Below are 27,766 nucleotides of genomic sequence, written 5' to 3' on the forward strand. Positions count from 1 at the left end.
AGACGGTTTATAGAAACGGCAAGCAACTGGAGATCAGCGTCATTCCTATGAACAGAGCAGGGGTGCTTTAGCAAGGTCAAGCTAAAGCAAAGGAATCTGCATTGTGAGCAGCAAATGCAGTGAACTAGATTGAAAGAAGTACAAGTGAAATACTTCTTCCCTGGAAGATGTGTTTGGTGCCTTGGACAATGAGGAGGGAGGTGGTGAACGGGCAAATGTTACACCTTCTGCGGAAAGGTGCCATGGAGGAGTAAGGAAGCCTTAGGAAGGATGGAGGCTGGACCAGGGTGTCACAGAGGGAGCAGTTCTATAGAGAGTGGAGGGGAGCGGTGGTGGCATCCTACTGGAGGTGGCAGAAATGGCAGGGGATGATCCAATGAATGCAAAAATTAGTGAGCTGGAATGTAAGGACAAGGGGAACCACAGTGTTGTTCGGCGAAGGAAGGGATGGGATGAGGACAGAACAGCAGGAGATGGATTGGATACATTGAAGGCCCTGTCAACCACAATGTAAGAAAATCATCAGTTGAGGAAAAGAGTCATGTTAGAGGCAGCCTGGTGGAAGATGGCATCATCAGAATAGATGTGACAGAGCTGGAGAAACTGGAAGAATGGAATAGAATCCTTGCAGGAAGCAAGCTGTGAGGCAATAGACAATAGAAAATAGACAACAGGTGCAGGAGTAGGCCATTCGGCGCTTCGAGCCAGCACCACCATTCATTATGGCTGATCATCCACAATCAGTATCCCGTTCCTGCCTTATCCCCATAACCCTTGATTCCACTATCTTTAAGAGCTCTATCTATCTCTTTCTTGAAACTATCCAGAGAGTTGGCCTCCACTGCCTTCTGGGGCAGAGCATTCTATATATCCACCACTCTCTGGGTGAAGAAGTTTCTCCTCAAATCTGTTCTAAATGGCCTACCTCTTATTTTTAAACTGTGTCCTCTGGTTCTGGACTCCCCCATCAATGGAAACATACTTGCTGCCTCCAGATTGTCCAATCCCTTAATAATCTTATATGTCTCAATCAGATCCCCTGTCATCCTCCTAAACTCAAGTGTATACAAGCCCAGTTGCTCCACTCTTTCAACATATGATAGTCCCACCATTCCGGGAATTGACCTCATGAACCTACGCTGTACTCCCTCAATAGCCAGAATGTCCTTCCTCAAATTTGGAGACCAAAACTGTACACAATACTCCAGGTGCGGTCTCACCAGGGCCCTGTACAGCTGCAGAAGGACCTCTCTGCTCTTATACTCAATTCCTCTAGTTATGAAGACCAGCATGCCAGGCGGCAGAGTTGAGATAACTGGGGGAGTGTGGAAAGCTAAAAAAAAATGGAAGCAGCAAAGTCATAGAGTCATGGAGCTGTACAGCACGGAAACAATTCTAACTTATCCATGCCATCCAGATAACCTAAATAAATCTAATCCCATTTGCCAGCATTTGGCCCTTATCCCTCTACACACTTCCAATTCATATAACCATTCAGATGCCTTTTAAATGCTGTAGTTGTATCAGCCTCAACCATTTCGTCTGGCAGCTCATTCCATACACGCACCGCCCTCTGTGTGAAAAAGTTGTCCTTTAGGTCCCTTTTAAATCTTTCCCCTCTCACATTAAACCTATGCCCTCTAGCTTTGGACTCCCCTACCCCAGGGACCAAAGACCTTGTCTAATTTTCTATTCATGCCCCTCATGATTTTATAAGCTTCAATAAGGTCACCCCTCAGCCTCCAAGGTTCCATGGAGGATAGCCCCAGCCTATTCAACCTCTCCCTATAGCTTCAAATCTCCAACCCTAGCAACATGCTTGTAAATCTTTTAAATGGACCAGGTGAAAGTGAGAGAAGAATGGAAATTGGAAGCAAAACTTCACCCTAGTTTCATTACTTTCCGCTCCCGAAGGCAGTGACCAATATCCATTGCAATGGCATAAGCTATAGAACAACAGTCTCCCCACAACTTGACGAAGAATTAACATTTTATGTGTGACCATAAACAGTAAATACCAGTCGTTTTTTTCACCACAAAGGGCTTCACAACTGAGCACCTCCTGTCTCTTCATTCCTTATATTCCTTGTTTGTACACAAAAGCCTGAACTACTTTCCACACTGGACAGTTAGACAGCTTGGACACTTCATATATTTCAAAATGTAGGTATGAGTTTCTATCTGTCTTTATAAATCAAAATGTTTATGTCTATTTTTTGGCAAATTCCTCCAAGATCCTTGGACCGAGTTGAATCAGAACCTGACTGGATAATACCTTGACCAAAGGGAATGTCGCATGGAAGTTGACATCTAATCATTTCACCACTCCCACTGGTCTGGGGAGATTGGGGGAGAAAGCCTTCTCCTGGCAAGGGTCCTATGGCCCCTAAGCTGTACCCCACTAACGCAGTTTACCAAGTTTAACCACACATTTCAAGAAAGAATACAGAAAATATACATCCTAAATACTTGTCATTTTTCATATTTAATTTGTTCTTCCCACATTTTTTTGGTTTCACATAAGTCATGTTCTGATACATGACACATTACTACTTGGTAAGGTGTAACAACAGGTGACATGCAGAACCAGGAAAGATGAAAAGGCTGGAGAATAGTGGCAAATTGTTGACAGAAAGTGACAGACAACAATTAGAAAAAGGGAAGATTAGGAGGCTAGAACAAGAAGGAAAGAGGTTGCACATATGATAAAGTATAATTGCAATTATTAACTGGGTTACCTGACCCACTGAATGTTCTTACATGAAGAATGACAAAATCAAAAAATTTCAAAAGAAAAGCTGAGAAGGATCACTAAGAAATCTCTTCACATTGACTTAAGAGTGAACGTGTTCTTAATGTTGTCTGTCATAAATTATTTAATGTTTCAATCAATATTGAAAATGCAGACAGTGACCCTACAAATATGAAGACTTGTGTAGAAACGCTGTATTTGAAACGGATGATGAAATATTCAGAGTAAAAAAAATGTTGAAAAAATAGATGCAGATGTAGATTTTGATCCTTGGGATTTTGAGCATGGCATTGAAAATGTACAGAATGATTAGTAGAAATCATATGGTAAAAATTGTATATTTAATTAAACTACAGTTTATTCAAATAAAGTAAATGAGAGTAAATTCATTATGAAAATAATTTTTTATCCAATAATGATTTTACAAAATTTTTATGTACATTTAGTTATTTGAATGACACAAGATTAAAATTGTGAAATAATTGTGTAAAAGAAGATAATTAAATGATTTGTTGAATGAAATCTGTTAGTTTAAGAAATGCTTAAAATAAATTGCTTTACAAAGGCATTTTTAGTTTTAGTACCTATCTCGTTTATCCTAAATGCCCATAGATGAATATCTCAGTTTATTAATTCAGAAAAGCATTTTACCTTATCTTTAGAATCTTATTTTTAACTTTTATCCCTTTCTCTCCTGGCTTGTGTGTATGTATGTACACACATATATAATTTCAACTGGAAAATCACATGTATATACAAAGTCACATCTATATACTAAATATACTTTTGCTACTTAAATCTTGAGGGTGGGTGAACAGCTAGGAAAAATAATCTGATTCCTCATGATAAAGTGCTAAAATTATAAAATAGCTGCATTTTAATGTTGTAATGACAGCAAAGCTGTCAGCAATTGACATCATCGCAACAGTGAAACACAGTAACTTCTACCATCCACACATGCAGTTAAATATGATTTCCTGTTCCTCCATAGAGTGCACTGTTGAGGTCCTCATGGATAGAATTCACTTGAATCTGTATTAATTTCACTTTTATGATTTAGTCTTACTACAAAAGTCCTCAATCATTATGTATTACTGAATGAAGTGGATAAGAGGGGTAATTTTCTGGGCCCTCCTGGGACTTTTAGAAGGGCAGGCAGAGGAAGTTAATTGGTCAGGAGTAAAAAAAATTAGTTTCCTGACAGCGGGTTTACGTTTTCCTGTTAACATCTCAGAACTTTTCAGACAGGTCAGGTTTCCTGACCTTTATGGTTGGGAACCTATTTTGCCTTCACTAGGCTTGCATACGTATTAATTCTCCAGTCTGCTGGAATTATGTTCATGGAAGCAATTTCAGTATCCATAAATGTGAAGTGATTATGTTTACAAATTTGACCATATACAAGATACGAGGCATGGACATGGCAGGATAGATTTCTTACTCCATGTCGGAGTGAGTGCAAATTTCTTCAGTTATTTAGCTCCTTCACAAGCGTGCAATATAAATGGGTAGTGCTCAGAGTGAAGCCAGACTGAACCAACAACTACACCTACCCAAGGAAGGCAGCCACACTGACTGAAGCAGCCAGTTTGGTCAGGGACATGATGGTCTATGTGCAGGAGAGACGGCTGGATGCGTGTCTCATCAGACTGGACCAGGAGAAGGCCTTTGACAGGATATCGCACAAGTACATGAGAAATGTCTCCAAATTAGGCTTTCGGGAGGAAATCTGAATTTGGATCTGACTGCTCTACACCAACATTGTTAGCACAATCTCAAGCAATGGGTGAGAATCGCAAAGCTTCCCAATCAAATCTGGAGTCAGGCAGGGCTGCCCACTCTCGCATGCCTTGTTTGTATGCTGCACAGAGGCCTTTGCCAAGTCCATCAGGGAGAATGCAAGCCTTGGGGGGTGGGAGGGGGGTGACTATTCAGGCAGCAGAGGCCAGCAAGTCAAAGTCTCCCTGTACATGGATGACACTGCTGTTTTCTGCTCAGATCCACAGTCAGTGAACAGACTCTTGAGAATTTGTGAGCAGTTTGAACTGGCCTCCAGTGCCAAGGTCAGCAGGGGCATGAGTGAGGCCATGTTCTTTGGGAACTGAGCTGATCAATCTTACATCCCTTCACCATCAAGACAGACTACCTGAAGGTGCCGGGTATTTGTTTGGAGCGGCTGGGGTGTGCACCAAAATTTGGGAGGAGCGTGTTGCCAAAGTAAAGCAGGAACTAGGCAGATGGGAACACTGGTCTCTCACCATTGAGAGAAAAAACCTGGTCATCGAGTGTGAGGTACTGTCAGTGTTGTCGTACGTAACACAAAAACAAAGTTGCTGGAAAAGCCCAGCAGGTCTGGCAGCATCTGTGAAGGAAAAAACAGAGTTAACGTTTTGGGTGCGGTGATCCTTCCTCAGAACCCAAAACAATAACTCTGCCTTTTCCCTCACAGATCATGCCAGACCTGTTGAACTTTTCCAGCAACTTTGTTTTTGTTCCTGATTTGCAGCATCCACAGTTCTTTTGGTTTTTGTTGTACATGGTGCAGGTCTGGCCTATTCCCCAAACCTGCACTGCTACAGTCACCCGGGTCATCTTCCACTTCATTTGGAGGTTGAAGATGGATCAAATTCAAAAGAACATTATGTGTAAAGAACTGGACCAAGGGGGGAATAGCATATCCTCAGCCTGATGGTCCCCTTTGTGTGTGGCTTGATCAAGCTGTACATAGACCCTCCAAATGCAAGCAACAAGTATCACTACTTACTGAGGTTCTTCCTGTCCCTGGTGTTACGAAGGATAGACTTAGCCTCATTGACGCAGAACGCTTCGAGTAGTTGGACCATCCCATACCACTTGTCCTTAGTGGAGAAATCTGCGACAATAAACACCTATGACTACTAGTCCATCAGGCTGTGGTCAGCAAGTAGCGTCCTCGAGACCCTTCGGGAAAAGGAGAGGGTGGATCCTGTCGAATGGTTCCCTGTACAGACTGTCAGTCATTTGGCAGAATGCCTTGTTACCAGAGCTTTTCAACAAGCTCCAAGACATTGCTCAGTTGGTGGTGAGAAGGGCTCTGCCTGTGAGATTTTTCATGCACACCTGTATGCTGCCCTCAAAGTGGCTGCGGAGGGACAAGACTGTCATACACCTCCTTCTGGAATGTGTCTATGCAGAGCAAGTCTGGAGAGAAATGCAGTGGTTTCTGTCGAGGTTTATCTCGAATAGCTCTGTGATGTGAGACAGTCTGTTTCCTGAGACACACAACAAGACCAACATCAGCTGTGCCTGGAGGACCATCAATGCAGTGAAAGACGCACTTTGGTCTGTTTAAAACTTGCTGAGTTTCCAGTTGAAAGAGTTGACCCTGACTGAGTGTTGCAGACTGGCTCTTTCCAAGGTCCAGGACTACGTGCTGACGAATGCAATAAAGCTTGGGGTAGCTGCTGCCAAGGCACAGTGGAGAAAAACCACTATGTAAGGTACTTCTGTCAAAGCAAAGCAGGGGCTCCATTCAGTAACCAGAGCCTGGTGATGCCTAAGCTAAATGTCAAGAGGTTACTTGAAAATATAGAGGAAGATGAATGCCAATGTTTATTTTATTCTCTGTAAGTAATGACAGTATAGGTCAGAATGGCTACATTGACCATATGTACATAAAGATTTCCTTCTATGAATAAAGTACATTTTTGCAATTAAAAAATGGGTAGAACTCAAAGGTGAACCATTCATTGTGGCTGTCTTCTCATTCCGTGCAAGCCTTTGGTGAAACCGTCAGATGTGTACGTATTCCTGGCTCTGATAAAAGGTCAGTGAGCTGATTTGCATAAACCTCTGAGGATTGTAGCACCTTCTACGTTTAAAGTCTGAACATTAGCAGAAATTTGAGAAGTAATGCCACTGCAGAGCCCGTAGTGCTACAATAGTAACTACAATGAAGTGACAGACACTGACCACACATTGAAACATCTGACAGACATGTCTGACACCCAAACTCCTGTTTTGTAGTCCTCTACAATGGTAACATTACGATGCTAACTCACACTCGTAACGGCATGAAACACTAAGCAGACACTGGTTCCTATTCAGGAGAGCGCAGATCATTGATCCTGCTGTGGTATTAAAGCCAGGTTCTCTGGCTCACCCATGAGCATTGACCTCTGCAGTCACCTCTGTCTAGTCTGCTTTTGTCAGTTAGGATATTCTCTTGTTACCAATCATTAAGAAAAATAATTAAGAAAAATGAAGGGTCTAGGCCCGAAACGTCAGCTTTTGTGCTCCTGAGATGCTGCTTGGCCTGCTGTGTTCATCCAGCTACACACTTTGTTATCTTATTACGAAAAATAACTTCTCTCTGGCATAGCCAAGAGTACCTCTAAGGTAAAGTGTAGTGCTGCTTTTGGCTGCTCTCTGACATGTTTGACCTCTCCAGAGGTTGAGTGATGTTATTTTGTCTGAGACACTGAAGTACTGTTTAAATATGGTGCTGGATGATAGTGACCACAAGGTCCCAGTAGGGGGCAGAACATCCAATCCATAAGCTTTGGCATTTTTCATGCACTTGCATACATAGTAAACTGAGGAACATATATGGGAAAACACTGCAAGCCTCCAGCAGAGGTCTCTCCCACTTTTCACACTTAGCCTTAGAAGAGAAAAATCCACCTGAAGTTTTTAATAACATGATAACACTGTAATTACTGCTGAGCAACCTCTTAAACCTTAAAAAGTATTTGAAGTCTGTGAAATATGAAATTGCTGCATTATGATAAAAATTCCATGGATACTTATTTTAATGGAAAAGTTATTTTTAACATATGTTTTTGATATTCCAATTTCTTGCTTAACCCTATGTGGATGTTGCAATATTTATTTTACTCTTTGTAAAATAATTAAATGAAATTCCTGTATATGAGACTTGTTCAGTGTTGCTTAGACTGCTTGATGATTGATGCAACTCCAGCTTTGGCACCAAGATGGTGTGCAGCCTCATCATCACTGAGTAACAACGACATTTTGAAGGGAGCCAGAGATTGTGATCCATGTCTGTACCAACGACATAGGTAAAAGGAAGGATAAGATTCTGCAGAGATAGTAGCAACTGCAGATGCTGGAGAAACTGAGATAACAAGGCACAGAGCTGGATGAACACAGCAAGCAAGCAGCATCAGAGGAGCAGGAAGGCTGACGTTTTGGGCCTAGACCCTTCTTCAGAAAATGAAATAAGATTCTGCAAGCAGAATAAATCAAAATGCAGAACTTCAAAGATAGCAATCTCAGCATTACCTTCTATGCCACTTGCTAAGGAGATCTGGAATAGGAGAATACACCAGGTGGATGCATTAATGGAGATAGGTGTTTAGATTCTTGAGACATTTGGACTGATTTTGGGTAAGATGGAATCTACACACGATGGACAGCTTGCACTCGTGCAAAATCAAGACCAATGTCCTTACAGAGGTGTACACTATTACTGTGGCGAGAATTTAAATTAGAGGGGAGAGGGATGGGAAACTATGCATGACACTAAAGTGGGGAAACAAAGACGAAAATGAAAGACAGAAAAGAAGGCAAAAGTAGAAGACAGGAAAGAAAGATCTAGCAGCAAAAAAAGCATAAAACTTCCAAAGATGTTCGAAGATACTGTCTCTGAATTCTTGAAGCATAAGCAAAAGATAGACAAATTAGTAGTACAAATAGTTGTAAACGGCTACAATATGACTGTGATTAAACAGACCTGGCTGCTGGGTGAGCATGGATAGGAACTGAATATCCAAGTATATTCATTCTTTAGGAAGAACAGGTAAAAGGATAAGGAGGTAGGGTGGCATTGTAAATAAAGGACAAATTCAGTGCAATAGTGAGAAAGGATACTCATGCAGAAAATCTACATGTAGAATCAATCTGGGTAGAGCTAAGAAACAACAAAGGGCAGAAAACCTTGGTGGGAGCTGCCTCCAGAAATTAACGATTTATGCAAGATGGGTGCTGCTGGTATTCACTGGTGAGGTCAATCGACACATGACTGGACAAACCATTTTAGCAACAATACTGTGGTAGATGAATTTCTGGAGAGTGTACCAGTAGTGTTTTTGAGACCAGTACATAGAGGAACTGACCAGGAAACAGCTATCCTAGATTTGATTTTATGCAATAAGAAAGGTCAATAATAATCTTGTTGCAAAAAGTCCTTTAGGAAATAAATGACCATAACATGACAGAACTCTTCACTGGGAGTAGAAAGTGAAACAGTCCATGCTGAAACAAAATCATATATTTAAATAAAGGAAAATTCAAAGGTATGAGGAGTGAGTTGACTGCAATAGATGGAGTAACCTCATTAAAAGGCACGGTAGTGATAGGCAATGGCTAATATTTAAGGAATAAATGCATGCATTGCAACAGTTACACATTCTTTTCAAATGAAAGCACACAACTGGAAAAGTGATCTAACCAAGCTAACAAAATAAATTAAGGATAATATAAGGACTGAGTGCATTTTTGAATTCAGCAAGGAGGACTGAGAGACTAATTAAAAGGGGAATAATACAGTGTGAGAGTAAAATTACAGGAACATAGAAGCAGACTGTAAGAACTTCCATAAGTACGTAAAAAGTTAAGTGAAAACAAAATGTAGACCCTTTACAGAATTAAGGAGGAGAATTGATAATGGAGAACATAGAAAAGGCAGAGCAATGAAACAACAGCTTTGGGTTCTGTTTTTACAGAAGACACAAATGCAATTGAAGCAAGGGTTGATTGAGAAGGAAAATTGATGAAAATCAATAACAGTAAAAAGTAAATTGCTAGAGAAATTAAGGTAACTGACAGCTGGTAAGTGTGCAGAACCTAATAGTCTACATCTCAAGCTACTAAGGGAGGTGACCATGGAGATATTGGGATGTGTTCGTTGAAATCTTCTAAAATTATGTATGTTTTGGAACAGTCTTGGCAGACTACCTCCTTAGCTTAACATCAATTGTAGGGAGAATATTGCACGTGATAACAAGATACTTAGTAAATACCAATGGGAGAGCACAAAGTCAATATGGGAAATCCAGTTTGGGAAACGTACTGAAGTTTTTTCTGAGGACATAACTAGTATAATAGATAAGGGAGACCCAGTTAATGGGGCATATTTGGATTTTGAAAAAACTTTTGATAAAGTCCTACTTAACAGTTTTGTATGCAAAATGAAAGCTCATTGGATTAGGAGTGATTTATTTGTATGCATTGAAAATTGGTTGGCAGTGAATAAGGGATCAGTGCTTGGCACTAGGCATTCACCAGGTATTCATAATATACATCAATGACTTGGTTGAGAAAATTAAAAGTAATATTTCCATGTTTGCTGATGATATAAAGTAAGATTATGAATATTTAAAAGATGCTTTAAGATAAGTTAGACAAGCTGAGTTAGAATAAATGCATGTCTGATGCAATATAATTTGGGATGGATCCAGGCTGGGTTCAATGGTCCTGCTAGTTCTGGGGTCAAGACAGTTTAAAGATATAGAAGGATGATATACCTGTTCTTCTGAGATATCAGCTATTGGATTAGAAACATATCAGCATGGTTGCTCAACGGTTAGCACTGCTACCTCACAGCTTAGGAACCCGGGTTTGATTCCAACCTTGGTCTGCGTGGAGTTTACACATTTTCCCGGTGTCTGCATGGGTTTCCTCCGGGTGCTCCGGGTTCCTCCTACAGTCCAAAGATGTGCAGGGTAGGTGGATTGGCCTGCTAAATTGCCCATAGTGTCCAGGGATAGTTAGGTTAGGTGTGTTAGACATGGGACATGCAGCAGTAGGGGAATCGGGCTGGGTGGGATTCTCTTTGGAGGGGTGGTGTGGACTTGTTGGGCCAAATGGCCTGTTTCCACCCTGTAAGGATTCTATAATAATGTGGATAGGTGTGAAGTTATTCTTTTCAGTAGGAAAACGACTATGGCAGAGTATGAGTTAAATTATAGTGGATTGGGAAAGACTGGTGTATAAAGTGGACCTGAGCTTTCCCTACACCAGTCTCTGAAAACAAGCATGCAGGTATAGCAAGCTGTTAGGTAAGCAAATTGTATGCAGGCATGTCCTACTGCAACAGTATAGAGCCTTGTTGAGATCACAGCTGGAGGATTTTTTGCAGCTTTGGTCTTCTTACCTAACAAAATAAATACCTGTTAGATTGAATCCTGGGATTGGCAACTTTGTTGTGTGAGGAGAGATCAGGTCAACTGGGTTTGTATTCACTGGAGTTCAGAAGCATGCGAGGGGATGAAATTCTAGCAGGGTTGGACATACTGGATGCAGGTATGATGTTTCCCATAGTTGGGATGTGCAGAAGAAGGGGACAAGGTCTCACAATACAGTGTAGACCTTTTCAGACTGAGATGAGGAGAAATTTCTTCACACAGAGTGTGATGACCCTGTGGAGTTCTCTGCCAAAGAAGGCTGAGAAGACCTAGTCATTGGATATGACTAAGAAAGCAATAGATTTCCAGAGACTAAATTTGTCAAAAGGTATAGGGAGAGAGAGCAGGAGGACATTGCTGAGGTATCACCATGAATTGAGGAATGAATTTGATAGACTGAATAGCCTACTCCAGCTCCTATTTTCTATGTTTCTAATCCAATAGCTAATATCTCAGAAGAACAGCTTTTTATATCATCCTTTTATATCTTTAAATTGTCTTGACGCCAGAACTACTGGGACTGTTGAACCCAGCCTGGATCCATCCCAAATTATCAGCCAATGGGAATCTTTAATGGACTATAAACTGTCACTTAATCTGTCCTCCCACTCAATAATCTATTTGCCTCTGAAAACTTTGATTGTGTGTAAGCATCAAAGTTATCAGAAGACTGCAAGTTCTAGTCCTGCTGCAATTGCTTTAATGACCCTCTTGTGGCACACAGGTGGTGTCCCTACCCTTGGAAAGTGAGGCCTAGGTTCAACCTGTTCCAGCAGTGTGTAATAACATCTCTGAACAGGTTGATTAGAAAATAGGTCAATGTCACAATCTGGGTTAAATACAATAAATAATATTCTTTGTTCCAAAAGGAAAGACTCAAGGAAGCCAGTCTGTGTTATTTTCAATTGCACCATTAGAAGTTATAAATTCACTGAATTGGCAAACATGTCCTAAGAAAAAAGTCAGGTGGCAGTCCTGTAGCAGTCAGATGTGAATTGGAGAAAATTCTTGTCCCTCCTGACCTGGTTGCAACAAAATCACAATGGATTTTTTAAATTTCTATAATCATTAATGTCCAAATCATGGTCTTCAAAATTATATGTTTCCAATGATACATAGAATATAGCTTTTAGAAAATACATAGACTGGATTTCCTGCAAAAGGGAGAGAAAAACAACTTCTCTGTTTGTAGAAAACAGGGGTAGTGTCTAAATTTACCACTTTTTTGGAAGAAAGCTTTCTGCTTTTAATGATTTATTGAAAAAAAAATTCATGTTTATATGAATCCTTGGTTTGTGATTTCACAACAGATTGTAAACAGTGAAAATCCCCACAGATGGGGAACTTACATCAACAGCTCCATAGCTTGGGATTACAAGGAAAAACTGTATATCTCTTTCTTAACCACAGATCTGAAATTTTTATTTTATTCTAATAATTCTTATAGGCTGATTCTAAGCTGATTTAATAGAACAAGCAGACAGATGGTATAGTGCAAGAAAAAAAACTTTTTGCCCCAGTTGAAGATCAGTACTTCACTTTCAATTGGAATTGCTCACAGGTTTTAGCTGCATGTGACAAAAGGAAGTTGTCTTCAAAGCCATAAAATGAGATGGCACTGGCAGAAATCTGAATAAGACCTGGCCTGGTTTTGGATAGAATACTTCACAGCCCTTCAGTGGACGGCAGCATCTATAAAGGACCTCATGCTTCCAACCTCTCCAAACCTCCTTGCTCCCATCTCCCACTTCCAGCTTCACCAATACCGCCTGCTCTTACTTTTTGGCCTACTACAACTGAAATCCAAACCTCTTGTCAGTGCCACATGCTTTGATGGAGACATCACTGTGCACAGGTCATCACTGGCACAGATGTTTTCTGAGGCCAGTCTTGGTGCAGCGAGCTAAAGACACTGGTAACATCTGTGCATACAAGGTGCCAATACTGCATTTTGGACAAGCAGATAGCTTTAGTTATCCTCCCCACACAAGCTTTGGTGGCACCTGGAATATTGTGTGCAGTTTTTATCTCCAAATCGATAGAAGAATGTACTTGCCTTGGAGATGATGCAGTGAGAGTTTACTAGATTGTTTTCTAGAATGAAAAGGTTATCCTATATGATGAGGCTGAGTAAATTGGACCTTAACAACCTATTTGTGCAGTTTAGAAGAATGAGAGATTATCTCATTGAAACATACAACATTCTGCAAGGGCAAAGACAGAAAACCTGTTTGCTCTAACTGTGGAATCTAGAACACGAGGCATGGCATGATAACAATATTAATAATAACAACACAGTAAAGGAGTTGACTGAGAATTTGTGAAGAGAAGAAATCTCTACACTCAGGTGATTGAGAAGTTTTAGAATTCTCTACTGCAGAGAGTTGTGAATCCTCCATCAACGGACATGCGCAAATCTAAAACAGACATACTTTTGATCTCTTGAGGCAGGAAAAAGGAGTTTAGGCACATGATCAGCTGTGATCATACTGAATCGCAAGGGACTGCAATGGCCCAATCTTGTTCCTATTTTGTAAATATTTAAGCTCTTTTAACAGAGTATTATTTGCACCAGAGTATTTGGCAAACATTTTTTTAGGTTTGTTAACTAAACAGGTTAACCTCATTCATATCATTATGATATTGAGTTGCAGTCAGGTTGACAAAGATAGATTCATGCCTTTTGACAGGAATATTCATTAAATCATGAAAACAAATCACAGAATGACAGAAGCTGTAATTTGAAGAAAAAAAATCTAGCAGTGAAGTCTCACATGTGTGCTAAAACACTAAATAAATGTCTTATAAAAATGATGGTTTATTTCATTAAGTCCAAATCCTACATTCTGATATAACCTCATGTCAATGCGATGTCCTCCTGTGTCAAAAGTTTGAGACAATGGAATATTCCAATCTTTTCTGTTCAGTGCACCTCTACATTCTACTATAGAAATAAAGCAATTTCACAGTGTAGCAACGATAAGTTATGTTGCAACAGACATTATTGATTATTCTTCTCTCTGGATATCTTTGTATCTTACTAATATTCTTATGTCTCTATTCACTTTGTTCCACATTTGACATATTGTATGATCTGATCACTATTGTATTTTTTATTTTTTCAAATAATTCAGAATGTTTTGTAAAGTTTCCTATCTCTCAGTTCCTCTTCAGCAAATAAAGTTCCTAATATCCAAAATACAGGTTTAAAGAAATTGCTAAACATTTTACAATAATACAATTATGTTAATCCAGTAAGTTATTTTGTTGGATACGGCCTTCAATGAACAGAGTGGGAGAAAAATAAATTGTGTCTAGGTACTATTGTTTTATATACTATAAACTTCATAAAGTAGATGAGACAATATTTCCACGCAATAATGTCCAAATTTCAAAGATCTGACCTGTTGACTGTTGTAAAAAGTAAGTGCTTACAAACCTAAGACAGATTTTTATTACCACCGCAGGGCTGCATGTTATGCTGGGGGATTAATCTGGCAAGCTGTTTACTGGCTTGAGTCAGGCATTCTATTTTATCAGGATGAGCTCCCAGCTCCAAAATTTAGCTGGTTGCTCTCTGGTCCAATTGTGTTGCCAAGAGCAGTGACAACTGCTGAGACTGCAAACAGTCCCAAAGTGTGTGATTTGCAATACAGCCACGATAAAAGGCAAAACCAGGGACATGTTGGAGCCAGGCTGACAGGCTGTAGTGTGGGGGCCTGGGGTGAACAAGGGATGAATGATGTGAAGGTGGAGGTTAACCCCGTGGAAGGCCTGCTTTAGGCACAGGGGCTCCATGAAGAAGGCATCTCCCAGTCCCTGGCCTAGCCGCCAGTCCACTCAATTAAATGTGGCAAGCTGGACAATAATGAGCCTTTCACCCAATGCAGGTATAATCCCAGTGGCAGTGGGAGGGGAGTCTAGCCCTGGGAGGAACATAACATTCAGTCCATAAGGTGAAACAGGTAGAAACAGACTCAAGCAGCAGGCCTTGAGAATGAGATAAACTCTTGATGACATAACTGGGAAGATGGGGAAGGGTTGAATGGGAACTACTCAGACTCCAATTTCAAATATGGCCTGGAACTGTTATTAGATGGTTCATCCATTGCACCATGCCAATATGTCTCACTATCTTGCACCAGAATGGAATTATAAAACAGGATCGTGATATAGTTACAGCACCAGAAGAACGTATTTGGTCTGTCTTGTCTGTGCTATTTCGACATAAGCTTGAAACAAAAGAGAAATGGACGAAACAAACAGTTAAGGGGGAAAAAACACAGCAAGAGAGGAAAGAGACAGCAACATAAAAACAAGACAACAGTACAATTAAAAATTATGACTGCACAATGTCCAATACATTGGCAAACTCAAAAAAACCCTCAATGCTCAGGTGTTCCACCTGATGAAATATTAAGTTCTGTACATATTCAAATAAGAAGCTGAGCCCACTTTGAAATTCCATCTGCAAATGCTGGGTCACCCTGAACATAGCTTTATTTAGTAAAAGAAAGTCCCAATAGGACACTTGCAGGCCACGCCTTACAAATTCAGTATTCAAAATATAATTGCCTGTTGTTTTTATATTAATTCATGGGATATGGGTGTTACTGGCTGGGCCAGCATTTATTGACCGTCCCTGATTGCCCTTGAAAGGTGGTGGTGAGCTGCCTTCTTGAACTGCTGCAGTCTATGTGCTGTGGGTTGACCCTATATATTGTTAGGGACAGAATTCCAGAATTTTGACCCAGCAACAGTAAAGGAACAGCGATATATTTCCAAGTCAGGATTTTGAGTGACTTGGAGGAGAACTTCCCATGTATCTGCTTGCCCTTACAGATGGAAATGGTCACGATTTGGTGAATTTCTGCTGTGAATCTTATAGACAGTACACACTACTGCCACTCAGCGTCTGTGGTAGAGGAAGTGGATGTTTGTGGATGTGATGCCAATGAAATGAGCTGCTTAGTCCGGGATGGTGTCAAGCTTCCTATCCAGGCAAGTGGAAAGTGGTCCATCAATGCCTGACTTGTGACTTGTAGATGGTGGACAGGCTTTGGGAAGTCAGGAGGTGACTTACTTGCTACTGTATTACTAGTCTGACCTGCTCTTGTGGCCACTGATTATCACTCGTCACACACTGGTCAAACTGCAGCATATAATGGAATTTTCCCTTCCATAGAGGTGGTAAGGGAGGTACTGAGAAGGGAAAATAATTGGATGAGTTTGTCCTAGAGAAAAACTTACCCCATTCTTACTACGTCTGCATTTAAATACTGGGCAAGAAATGTCCATGGGCTCCTTTCTCAACTCGCCAGCAACTAAGACACATAAGTGATCAATTAATAGCCAATTAAGGGCTGCAACTCACTATTCTCCAATTATATGAAAGGTGGCCAGATTCCCAACATGGCGACCCACCTGTTAAGATTGGGGCAGGTCTCCAATAGCCCTAATCTAGTGGCAGTCAGAGGCATAGGAAGTGGGCAAAGGGTGGCCTCTGAAAGCCAATCCCCTGCCTTTGCCTCAAATCTCCCTGACCATCCTCTCCTCGCAATCCCTACCCCAAACAAAGAAGAGAAACCTTCTCTCCATTGGATCCCCTCCATAGTAGGCCTCAACCAGTGGTCCTCAATTTGACAAGATGCCTCAGAGGAATAAAAATTCACCAATGCATGCCTGTGAGCTCTTAATGACAAATTAGTCACCGCCCAGATCTCTTATTCCCACACATCATCCAAAAATGTGAACTGTCAGTTACATTTCCCTGCCAGCGACTGTGCAGTTGTATAAAATAAACTAATGGCTCCATCTCATCCATACCAAGCCACATTCTAATTCACCTCATGGTATTCTTAACTATCTGAACAGAATACATGACTAATATAAGCATTTTATTCTGCAAAATGATCATGTGCTGGAATTTTCATTTCACCATGTAATCCATTGAGTTTATTTCTGCCAACTGCTTTTAAGAGACTACTTGGATTTATAGCCACTTTAGCATTTAAAGAAGACATACCAAATATTTCTTATTGTAAAAAGCTTATGTTTAGAAGAATTACTATTGTACTGTCATGACATACTAACCTGGGTAGTCCAGCACTGGCCCAAACTGTATCCATCAATACTTCTTCATGTTGCAGTGGTGCGAGCGCTTTCCAGGATTCCATGAGTTCATCTCCCAAGCTGCAACTGTCTGTAGAAAATATAAAACATAAATTGTTTCTGTGTTGACATTGTTTGAGGTACGTCTTTTTTTTCCGATCTAATATTGATTTTAAAAACAAACAGCTTCCAAACATCTATTTTAATCAATTATTCAATAAAGCACAAGTTGGAAAACCACCAGACAGAACTAGACTGGGGGGATGGTGGCAGTGTGAAAGTTATGTGATCAATTCTGACTTTGTGTCTACTTCATTTATGAGGATCAGGTCATAATAAAGAATACTTCATTTATATATTGACTCTGCTTAAGTAAACTGTTTAAGTGATAGGTTAGAGAGTTTTTGGACAAAATTCACCAGCACCATCAACTAAGGCTTATCCACCTCTGGGAGTGCACTCTGCAGCTATTCAATTCTGGTACAGCCAGATGCTTGTTTGAGGATCCCTGTGTGTTCCAGAAGTAACTGAATATGTTCTATCATGAAGCCACACAGCCCCATCAGCTTATGAGATACCCATTTACTAGGTTACAACCTCATTGCTCCATTTAGCAAATTTCATATCACTAAAGATCAAGTGTTCAAATCCAAGAGGAGCCTAGCATTAGTGTTACTTTAAGGAGCACACACTCATATTGCAGAAAGGGAGCTTTGAAGAATTTCTGCAATTTTATTCTGTCTAATAGTGTCTGGAATGATTCATCAAGGATTGTCAACTTGACATTGGTCACTGCAATTTCTCTGCACTCCCCCCAACCCCTTCATCCATTTCAACCTATCTCCCTCTGAACTGACTGCACTTCATACCGTCAGATCCAACCCTGACTTTATAATCAATCCTGCTGACAAGGATGGTGCTGTTGTTTGGCACACTGACTTCTACACTGCAGAGGGTAAGCACCAGCTCTCAGATACCTGCTCTGATCTCTCCCAGCTTATGACCCCACATGGAACACCAGGACATTGTATTCATAACTGTCACTAACCTCAGTTCATCCAGCGATCACCCTGCTACTGCCTCCAAGCTCATAGCCCCCAAACCCACACAGCCACATTTCCTTCCCAAAATCCACAAACAATACTACTTGGACAGACCCATTGATTCTGCCTGCTTTTGCCTGACAGAACTCATCTCCACCTACCTTGACTTGATTTTTGTCACCCCTTGTCCAGTCCCTTCCTATTTACATCTGGGATTCTTCTGATGCTTTACATCAGTTTCAGAATTTACAGTTTGTGGGCCCCAGCTGCTGCCTCTTTACCATGGATATGCAATTTCTTTTTAAGTCCATTCCCCCTGTCAGTCTCATGGCTCTGCACTTCATCCTGGAAAAAAAGCCTGAACCATTTCCCATCCACCACCACTACCCTCCTCTGCCTGGTTGAGTGCATCCTCACTTCGAGCAACTTCTCCTTTAACTACTCCCACCTTCTTCAGATCCAAGGGGTGACCATGGGTACCCACATGGGCCCAGTTGTGCCTGTCTCTTTGTGAAGTACATAGAACACTCCTTGTTCCAGACCTACGCTGGCCCCCACTCACAACACTTTCATTGGTATTTTGACAACAAGATTGGTGCTGCTTCCCTCTCTCATCCAGAACTGGAAAAATTAATTAATTTTGCTTCCAATTTTTGACCCCTCACCCCCCTCAACTTCACCTGGTCCATTTCTGACTCCTCCCTTCTCTTCCTCGACATTAGTTTCCATCTCTGGAGACAAACTGGCCACCAGCATCCACTACAGACCCGGCAACTCCCACAGTTACCTTGACTATACATCTTTGCTCACTGTGGAAACTCTATTTCATTCTCCCAGTTCCCCTGTCTCCATCACATCTATTCCAGTGATGCCAGCCTGACAAGAGGGCTTCCAAAAGTCCATCTTCTTCCTCATCTGAGGATTCCTCACCACCGTGATTGACAGGGACTTAAGCCGTGTCCAATCCAACTCCTGCATTTCAGTCGTCACCCCCTCTCTTCCCTCCTATAACAGCAATATGGGTCCCTTGTCTTACCATCCACCAGTATCTACATCTAAAAGATCATTAGCCTTTCCAAAATGGGAAATGGTCAACCAAATTGCAGAGAATTGTAAAACCAAAACACATAGAAGTTAACTAAGAAAAACAGGAGTAGGGGTAAATGGCTAATTCAAAACTGTGATTAATGGTCTCAAGTTGGAAGTGAGAAAATGTTTTCCTGAAAATCAGTGCTGGCCTGTGTGGTTGGGGGCCTGGAATTACATTAGTTAATAATTTCCCATTGTCACTTTCTGAATTCACAATCTTTTTTTGTCAATCCAGCTTCAGATAAAATGTATTTCATTCAAGAATTTTTGAGTTTGATGAATAATTGATTTTTGATTCCATTGCTGGAAGAACTAGTGAGTGAATATAGAAATAAACAGAATCACATTAAACGATGATCAGGGGAGCAGAGAGGATCTGAAATAAAAGGATAAATCAAAGATAAATCATAACAGTGAAACATTACTTCAGTGAATAAAAGTCAGCAGGCCAGAATGAGATGAGGACCATAAAAAATGTTAATGTGACTAAAACGGTAAATGAGACTATGTCCGATGGTTTGCTAATTAGCTAATTCCATCTGAAGTCCAGAAATGAAGAAACATGGAGTGAGAGATGTTAAATCATTAAGAATGAGCTGACAAATGTTATGGAAGTTAACCGATAGATTTAAAATGGAATTACACATGATGGCCATCTTCAGAACATTTTGAAAAGACAGACACTGAAAACTGTCAAGCCATTTTTCTAGAATAAACACCAGGTTGAATAATAAAATTGATTATCAGAAATTGTGAATTGCCTATATGATAGGCTGAGGAACTATTATTGTTTCAGAAAGAAAAGAGCCTGCATGATCAATCTCATGTTTAAGGAAGAGAAATCTCTTGCAACTCTATGGAAATTCTCAATAGGAGAAAATTAATGCAGGATCCACATGACATTCAAGGGCAAATACATGAGATGATGATTTCAAACTATAGCTACATTTAATTTGCAATTATTCAGTTGTCCATTTGCTCTGCATGCAGAGTGAACATGTTTAGAGTCCAAATGCTGTAGAAAGGCAATTTACAAATTGAATGATGTAGTTCGTGGAAATGACTTGAAGAGGCCAACAATGGCCAAAGGCAAACCATTAATCATGCAACTTTCAAAGGCGCTGTGGGAACTCCGAGCATTGCTGAATTATTTGTCATGTAAGTTTGATAATGATCTGTACTGAATGTAATGGAAAATTGAATGAGTGATATAGATGAGGAAATGGCAGGCACTCTTTTTTATATAATATGCTGGTCACTCAGCTGGCACATCCCTTTCACCAAGTTGGTGCACATGCTGAACCAATTCCACCTCATGCAAACACCTGGCAAAATGTGGTCAGAGATATCATTCTAGGATTGGACTTACCAAGGACCCACAGAACACAAGACCACTAACATGGAATTTGCTAGTTGACAATCATACTCATTAGTGAGTGAGATGATAGCACAGGCTGAGGGCTGAAGTTGAATGAATGAGGAAGACATGGCCTCCATTATTGGGGTGCAGCATGTCACATTACATGAGTAGCATGTTCAGTGCTAATCTCCAGTGTATACCACAAATGTTTCTCCTGAGATGTGTCTTTTGCTCCTTGCACTTCCAGCATAGGTTATATCCGCCAACAATGCCGCAACCTCCCGCAAGTGGGATCTTGGCCGCTGTCTTTCTAAGACGGTGTAAGCAGTTGCAGTAGGACCTCGGCTAATAGTGAGCCCAGAAGGCCAAGGAGCTCTTAGCTCAGGGAGAGGTCACTCTTGCAGGCCACAACAGACACAGAGCTTTTTGGCCTGACTCCATTGACTAGAGTGGGACCTAAGCATTGAAGGAGCGGCAGGATATCCTGTCCTGGTGGGTGTGAAGATGACAGACACTTTTGATTTCCAAGCAACTGGCTTCTTCCAGGGACCAGTTTTGGATTCTCTCAATCATGCATTCATTCATAGATTGGAGATTTGGGCGGAGAAATGGCAGATGGAGTTCAATCCAGGCAAATGCAAGGTGATGCATTTTGGAAGATCCAATTCAAGAGCGAACTATACGGTAAATGGAAAAGCCCTGGGGAAAATTGATGAACAGAGAGATCTGGGTGTTCAGGTCCATTGTACCCTGAAGTTGTCAACGCAGGTCGATAGAGTGGTCAAGAAGGCATATGGCATGCTTTCATTCATCAGACAGGGTATTGAGTACAAGGGTTGTCAGGTCATGTTACAGTTGTTTTGCACTTTGGTTTGACCACATTTGGAAAACTGCATACAGTTCTGGTCGCCACATTACCGAAAAGATGTGGATGCTTTAGAGAGGGTGCAGAGGAGGTTCACCAGGACGTTGCCTGGTATGGAGGGTGCTAGCTATGAAGAGAGGTTGGGTAGATTAGGATTATTTACATTAGAAAGACAGAGGTTGAGGGGGGACCTGATTGAGGCCTACAAAATCATGAGAGGTATAGACAGGGTGGACAGCAAGAAGCTTTTTCCTAGAGTGGGTGACTCAATTACTAGGGGTCACAATTTCAAGGTGAGAGGGGAAAAGTTTAAGGGAGATATGTGTGGAAAGTTCTTTACGCAGAGGGTAGTGGGTGCCTGGAATGCGTTGCCAACGGAGGTGGTAGAGGCGGGCACTATAGCATCATTTAAGATGTATCTAGTCAGATACAGGAATGGGCAGGGAGCAGAAGGATACAGATCCTTGGAAAATAGGCAACAGGTTTAGATAGAGGATCTGGATCAGCATAGGCTTCGAGGGCCGAAGGGCCTGTTCCTGTGCTGTAATTTTCTTTGTTCTTTGTTCTGTAGATGAGAGCTGGTAAAAAAAAAACACTGTCATGGAATGTACATTAGTCATTGATCACAATGCCAGCATTTGGTTTGCATTGTGGGAACAAACCACAGTCTCTCTTAAGTTTCTGTTTGTGTTCCCTTTTGGTAGCTGTAAATAAAAGCTCACGTCTGCCTACCTGCATGTAATGTTCTCCTACTGGACAATGACAAGTTGAAGTCTCCGGCGGGCATTGGGCCAGAATAATGGTCAGGTACAAAGGGTATTTATGTGGGCAGGTAAACTGTATTGTCTGGTTAAACAGCGACAAGTGAGAAAATGGAACTTTACTTGCAAGGGAGTGTTAGCTGTGTCAGCTATGTGCCATGACCATCATAGCTTAGTGGTTGCTGTGCCATTATGCTATTGGTGAGGGGCAGCACGGGACTGCCAACTTTGTCTGGATGCACACTGGCATTTCAAAGATGGTGCAGGCACAAGACATGCTGGTCTTTCAGCAGATACCAGTAAGTGTCAATTTGTTCCAGGCCTGACACATTGTAAAACGGAGCTTGAATTGGATACAAGGGACACCATAGGGGCAAGATAGTTGTTAATGAGGCTCATTTGGTATGATACGACAAAAAGTTTGCTGGGTCTTGCTACAAGAAACCCTCCAAAGAATATGATGCAACTCACTATTTGCCAGAAGAACCAAAATCTGACCCTACAAGTAATAACGAATATCCTTCTGGATGCCCCTACTTTAAACTGCACAATACCCAGATATTGTAAAAACAAATTCTTATACTTACAGCCATCTGCTAGTGCTTGTTGGAATTGTCTCTTGAAGGTAGAACTCCTGTAAGCTCCTGACCTGATCCCTTTGTTACGTATCGCTTTCTTTCGCACTAATGTGAGCGAAGAGAATGGACAGTCTTCTAAAGATTTTTCAAAAGGCTCCAGTACTTTTGATTGGACCTAAACATGTATTCAAGTAGCCATTAGTTTAATTTGCATTTTATTGAGTGGTTGAAGAGTCATAACAGTAGGCTTTGCTTCAGCATTTTGATAGTATGATTAGCAGATTACAGGAAGAATGAGTGTATGGAAGAGGTTTACAGTGACATTTCTAACCTGTTCAGATACGTGGGGTTTACTTCTGAGAATCCATGAGTTATTTCCAATAATCATCTTTAGCAACAATGTACTAGTGCTTTTATAGGGGGTAACCTCATAAATAATTTTGTATATGCTGATGGATATCATAGATTGCTAAATCTCACATTTACTGGGAAGGAGCTCTTTACTGTATTAAATATACTGACCTGACAGTTCAAGGGAGCTGTCATTGCAGCTATCAATGGAGCTGTCAAACTGTTAAGGTAATTAAGCTTTACAAAGTGTGGAGCTGGATGAACACAGCAGGCCAAGCAGCATCTCAGGAGCACAAAAGCTGATGTTTCATGCCTAGACCCTTCATCATCCTCTCTGATGAAGGGTCTAGGCCCGAAAAGTCAGCTGTTGTGCTCCTGAGATGCTGCTTGGCCTGCTGTGTTCATCCAACTCCACACTTTGTTATCTTGGATTCTCCAGCATCTGCAGTTCCCATTATCACTGATACAAGGTAATTAAGCTTCTTGTCATTTAAAGAAAACTGCAATGTTAAAAAATTGAATACTTGCAATTTACTTTGTTGATAGAAGCCTGAGGAATATCATTATGGGATTAGCACTGCATGACTGATTTCACAATCTATTGTCACAGTGGGGGGTGTGATATATATTGACAGTGTAGGGGAAGTCTCACTGTATTATCAGCTAATTAGCATGGAGACTATGCACGGCCATTAGAGGGGACAGAAGAGAACAGGTTTGCATGGAAGGATGAGGAGCCAAGTGGTATGTGGAGAGGTATAAGTTGACTTAGATACTATGTGGGGCCATGTGGATGAGTACAGGAGCATAATTGGCATTAGGATTATAAAAGGCCATGAGGGGTGGCTAGTGCGGCAGTATGCTTGGGTTGGCAAAGATGAGGTATTGGGAATGTATGGAAGAGTTTTTGTTTGCACTTGTTGTATTCTTTTCCACCCACTGGGACAAAGTGCTGTAGAACCAAGGCAAGGAAGTCCCTGCGTCCGCTCATGAGCCCTTTTCAGGGCAATGGATATGACTCCCATTTCATTCCATCCAGAGTGAGAGGTGGCTTCTGGAGAATTTTTCAGTAATAGGATTTGAATTTCATGTCACTGTGCTCCCAATGTGAGAACAAAAATTCAGGACATTGTCAGTAACCAACAGACGTGATACATGTTTTTGGGAAAATCTTACAATGAACACCCTTTTATCTTTCTGTAACACGTTAAAATTAGGAAGACTTCTTCATAAGCATTTTTGGTGAAAAAGCGAGCGTGACTGAAGGTTGGTAGCATTTACTGCCCATCCATATTTGACTTTGAGAAGGTGGTGGTGAGCTGCAGACAATTTAGTGTAGGTAGTCTACAATGCTGTTAGCAAAGTAATTTGATCAGTAACAATGATGGAATGGTGATAGTAAAGTGTAATTCTTGTTCAATCAACATGTTCAGATATATATTACTACATACCTCCGAGCAGGTTGGACTTGAACCTAGGTCCCTTAACTCAGTGGCATAACTTACCACTGCACAAGAACCCCTTAACATGTAATTTACCTTTATTTTTCTAATCAATTTGTTTAGAGATGTTATTGCATCTGAAAAATCCCTTAAAATGCAATTTAACTTTTTTATGAATCTATTTTTCTAACAAACCTGTTGAGAGATATAGTTACATACCTCTAGAACAGGTAAGACTTGAACCCGGATCTCTTGGTCCAGGGGTAGGGACAAGAACCTCTTAAAGTGTAATTTACCCATATTGCATGAATAAAGAATGTGCTTCTTTAATCACAATTCTTGCTTCCTCTTCTCATAATTGCTTAAAATATTCAGCATGTGCCCATTGAATCTGTGTTTAATCAGTTAGTTAAATTTACATGAGAACTGCTGAGGGATTTAGTAGCATCTGAAAGGAACAATAATATTAAATACAAATCTCACGTTAATATAAGCACGGAGTAAAATGTATGGACTGAGACCATTGTTTTATCTGTAATGCCTTTTTCAGTGCATCTTATGTCGAAGGCAGAGTTCAAGTCAAAAATTATTTGCAATCTTTCATGACACGTACCTTAGAACCACTTGTGGAATCATGTGCCCCTGTTTTACTGGTGCAGCAACCATAGTTTTCACTTTTAATGGTTTCCTCAGTATCCTGCAAGTAATAGATTATATTTGCATATGAATTTGGAGAGCTTAAGTGTTTACCAGAAAATATACTCAGTGGTTGTACAGGCAGTGGATTGGCTGCTATCTTCTTGTTTTGGAGCAATGCTCCTGTAGAGCAGTTATCTCACCATGCAGGTGGTGTGAAATTGATCCTTCTGTCTGGCCTGTCATTTTGTATATTATTTACAAGATCCAGGAAAGCCCAACTCCGCCAAAGAGCAATTGGAAATGATTTGTCTGTTCTAGGTGGCATTCAAAATGCAAATATATCAGTTGAATATAATCTTGACAAAGGAAATCTTATAGAAAAGCAATCAATTTCAAATGGACTGAAAATTGCTATGTATTTCAGTTTTGTGATAGGTTAAAAATATCTACTGTTCTGTAAATATGGCAATCTCTTCTACATGCAATCGCTTTGCCTTACTATTTCTTCTGATGATCTGATTTCCTCCTGCCGTGATGGTCTCTTGAAGGAGACCAAGGCACTGACATTCAAGGAAACCTCCATTTTTCCATAGCGCTCTCTCCCATGTCTTGTAGGAATAGTTGAAACTGGAGAGGATGATTCTTGGTGAATTTCCTGTTTAGGGTGCTGGGTAGCAGAAACATTGCTGTGTTGTTCTCTTCGGTATTTTGTGCAGGAAGCAACCTGGAACAACCGGCACAGCTGCAAATTCAGAATGGTTGCCTATGGTAGTAAAAAGTTTATTTAGACAGAAGATTTATTACAAACTCAAAATCAAAGGACTAATCAAATCAATTACTGCTCAAAACAACTTCAATGACATTACTAAATTACTTATACTGAATGTCACATTTGATAGCAAACCACAGAAGGAGATATTAAAGCAGCTGGCCAAAAGCTTGGTCATAGAGGTAGCTTTTAAGGGATGTCTTAAAGGAGGAGAGAGAAGTAGAGAGGTGAAGAGGTTTAGGGAGGGAATTGCAGAGTTTAAAACCAAGGCACCTGAAGACATGGTCACAAACAGTGGAGTGATTAAAATTTGAGACGCTCATGTGCCCAGAATTGGACAAATGCAGGGGGTTAAACAGATGAAAGATTCTGTAGAGATTGGGAAGGTTGAGACCATGGCAGAAGTTCAAAAATTTTAAAATGTGATGTCACTTAATCAGAAGCAAATGTGCATCAGCAAGTCAGGGATGGTTGATGAATAGGACTTAGTAAGAACATGGACTGTAGAACTTGGGAATGACCTCAATATAATAAAGAGAAGAATGTTGGACACTGACCAGAAGCTTGTTAGAACAGTCAAACCTGAGGTAATAAAGACATGAATTAGTGTTTCAGTAGATAAGCTGAGGCAGGTATTGAGGTGGATGAAGTTACAGATGTGAAAATAAGTAGCATTAATAACACTGCAGATGTGAATTTGGGATATTCAGGAGGATCAAATATGACACCATGGTTCAGCTTCAGGCAGTTGTCGGGGAAAGAGATGGAATCAGTGACTTAGGGGGCAGAGCACTTGAAGGGCTAAGAACTGGTGAAAGTACAGTAAGGGACAAGTGTGCAGAACTACCACTTTATATAGTAAAAGATGAATATCTGGCATTATTAATGGCAGGGACTGAAAGAATTGGCTTTACAACTCCACAGTATTAAATTGGAGGAAATTTCTTCTTATTCAGACAAACAGTCTGATAATTTGAAATGACAGTGAAAGAATTAAGTGAGGCTTTGTAGAGTTAGGAGTAGAGTTGGGTGTCATCAGTATACTTGTGAAAAATGATGTCTTCATGGGCAGCATGGTGGCTCAGTGGTTAGCACCACATCCTCACAGTGCCAGGGACCCAGGTTCAATTCTGGTCTTGGGTAACTGTCTGGGTGGAGTTTGCACATTCTCATGTCTGCGTGGGTTTCCTCTGGGCACTCCGGTTTCCTCCCACAGTCCAAAGATGTGCAGGCTAGATGGATTGGCCATGCTAAATTGCCTGTGGTGTTCAGGGGTATGTGGGTTATATGGGGATGGGTCTGGGTGGGATGCTTCAAAGGGTGGTGTAGACTTGTTGGGCCAAAGGGCCTGTTTCCACTGTAGGTAATCTAATCTTCCTCCATTATGTCGCTGAGGAGTAACATGTAGGTGAGAAATAGGAGGAAGCCAACGTAAAATCATTGAGGACACAAGTAAGAGTACAAGAGCAGTGTTATGGACCAGGCTAGAGCCCCTCAAAATATTTTAAGAAGGTAGCCTAGACCATAACTTTTTCTTATTTTAAAGGCAGATGTGAAGTGGGTCTTCCAGGTGGATGCAACTGGTCAAACCACTCAGTTTTAAGTAAAACAAAATATATTTAAACACTATGGTTAAAACATGAACAAAAGTGGAATTTAGAGTAACTTAACAATTGGAAAACCTAACCGACCCAATGTAGCAACTTAATTAACTGATCCAATATACCAACATGCCATAAACACACTCCTTGGCAAAAAGGTAAACTGAAACACAGATTCTTACAAGCAGGAGGGAACAACATCTAGAGAGAGATTTCAGA

At 40.8% G+C, this 27,766-nt stretch overlaps 1 protein-coding gene across 1 annotated transcript in view; it reads right to left on the bottom strand.

The window, feature by feature from the left end:
• sh2d5 (SH2 domain containing 5) overlaps nt 1–27,766 on the bottom strand; it is a 97,146-nt gene that overhangs the window by 15,903 nt on the left and 53,477 nt on the right. Inside the window, exons 5-8 of the mRNA XM_048561631.1 lie at nt 25,677–25,940; nt 25,152–25,235; nt 22,755–22,920; nt 17,032–17,140 (exon numbers count right to left, since the gene is read on the bottom strand). Of these exons, the coding sequence (XP_048417588.1) occupies nt 17,032–17,140; nt 22,755–22,920; nt 25,152–25,235; nt 25,677–25,940 (623 nt within the window). The remainder of the gene's footprint in view (nt 1–17,031; nt 17,141–22,754; nt 22,921–25,151; nt 25,236–25,676; nt 25,941–27,766) is intronic.

The sequence above is a fragment of the Stegostoma tigrinum genome, chromosome 28, assembly GCF_030684315.1.
Source record: "Stegostoma tigrinum isolate sSteTig4 chromosome 28, sSteTig4.hap1, whole genome shotgun sequence".
In the NCBI taxonomy this organism is placed as follows: domain Eukaryota; kingdom Metazoa; phylum Chordata; class Chondrichthyes; order Orectolobiformes; family Stegostomatidae; genus Stegostoma; species Stegostoma tigrinum.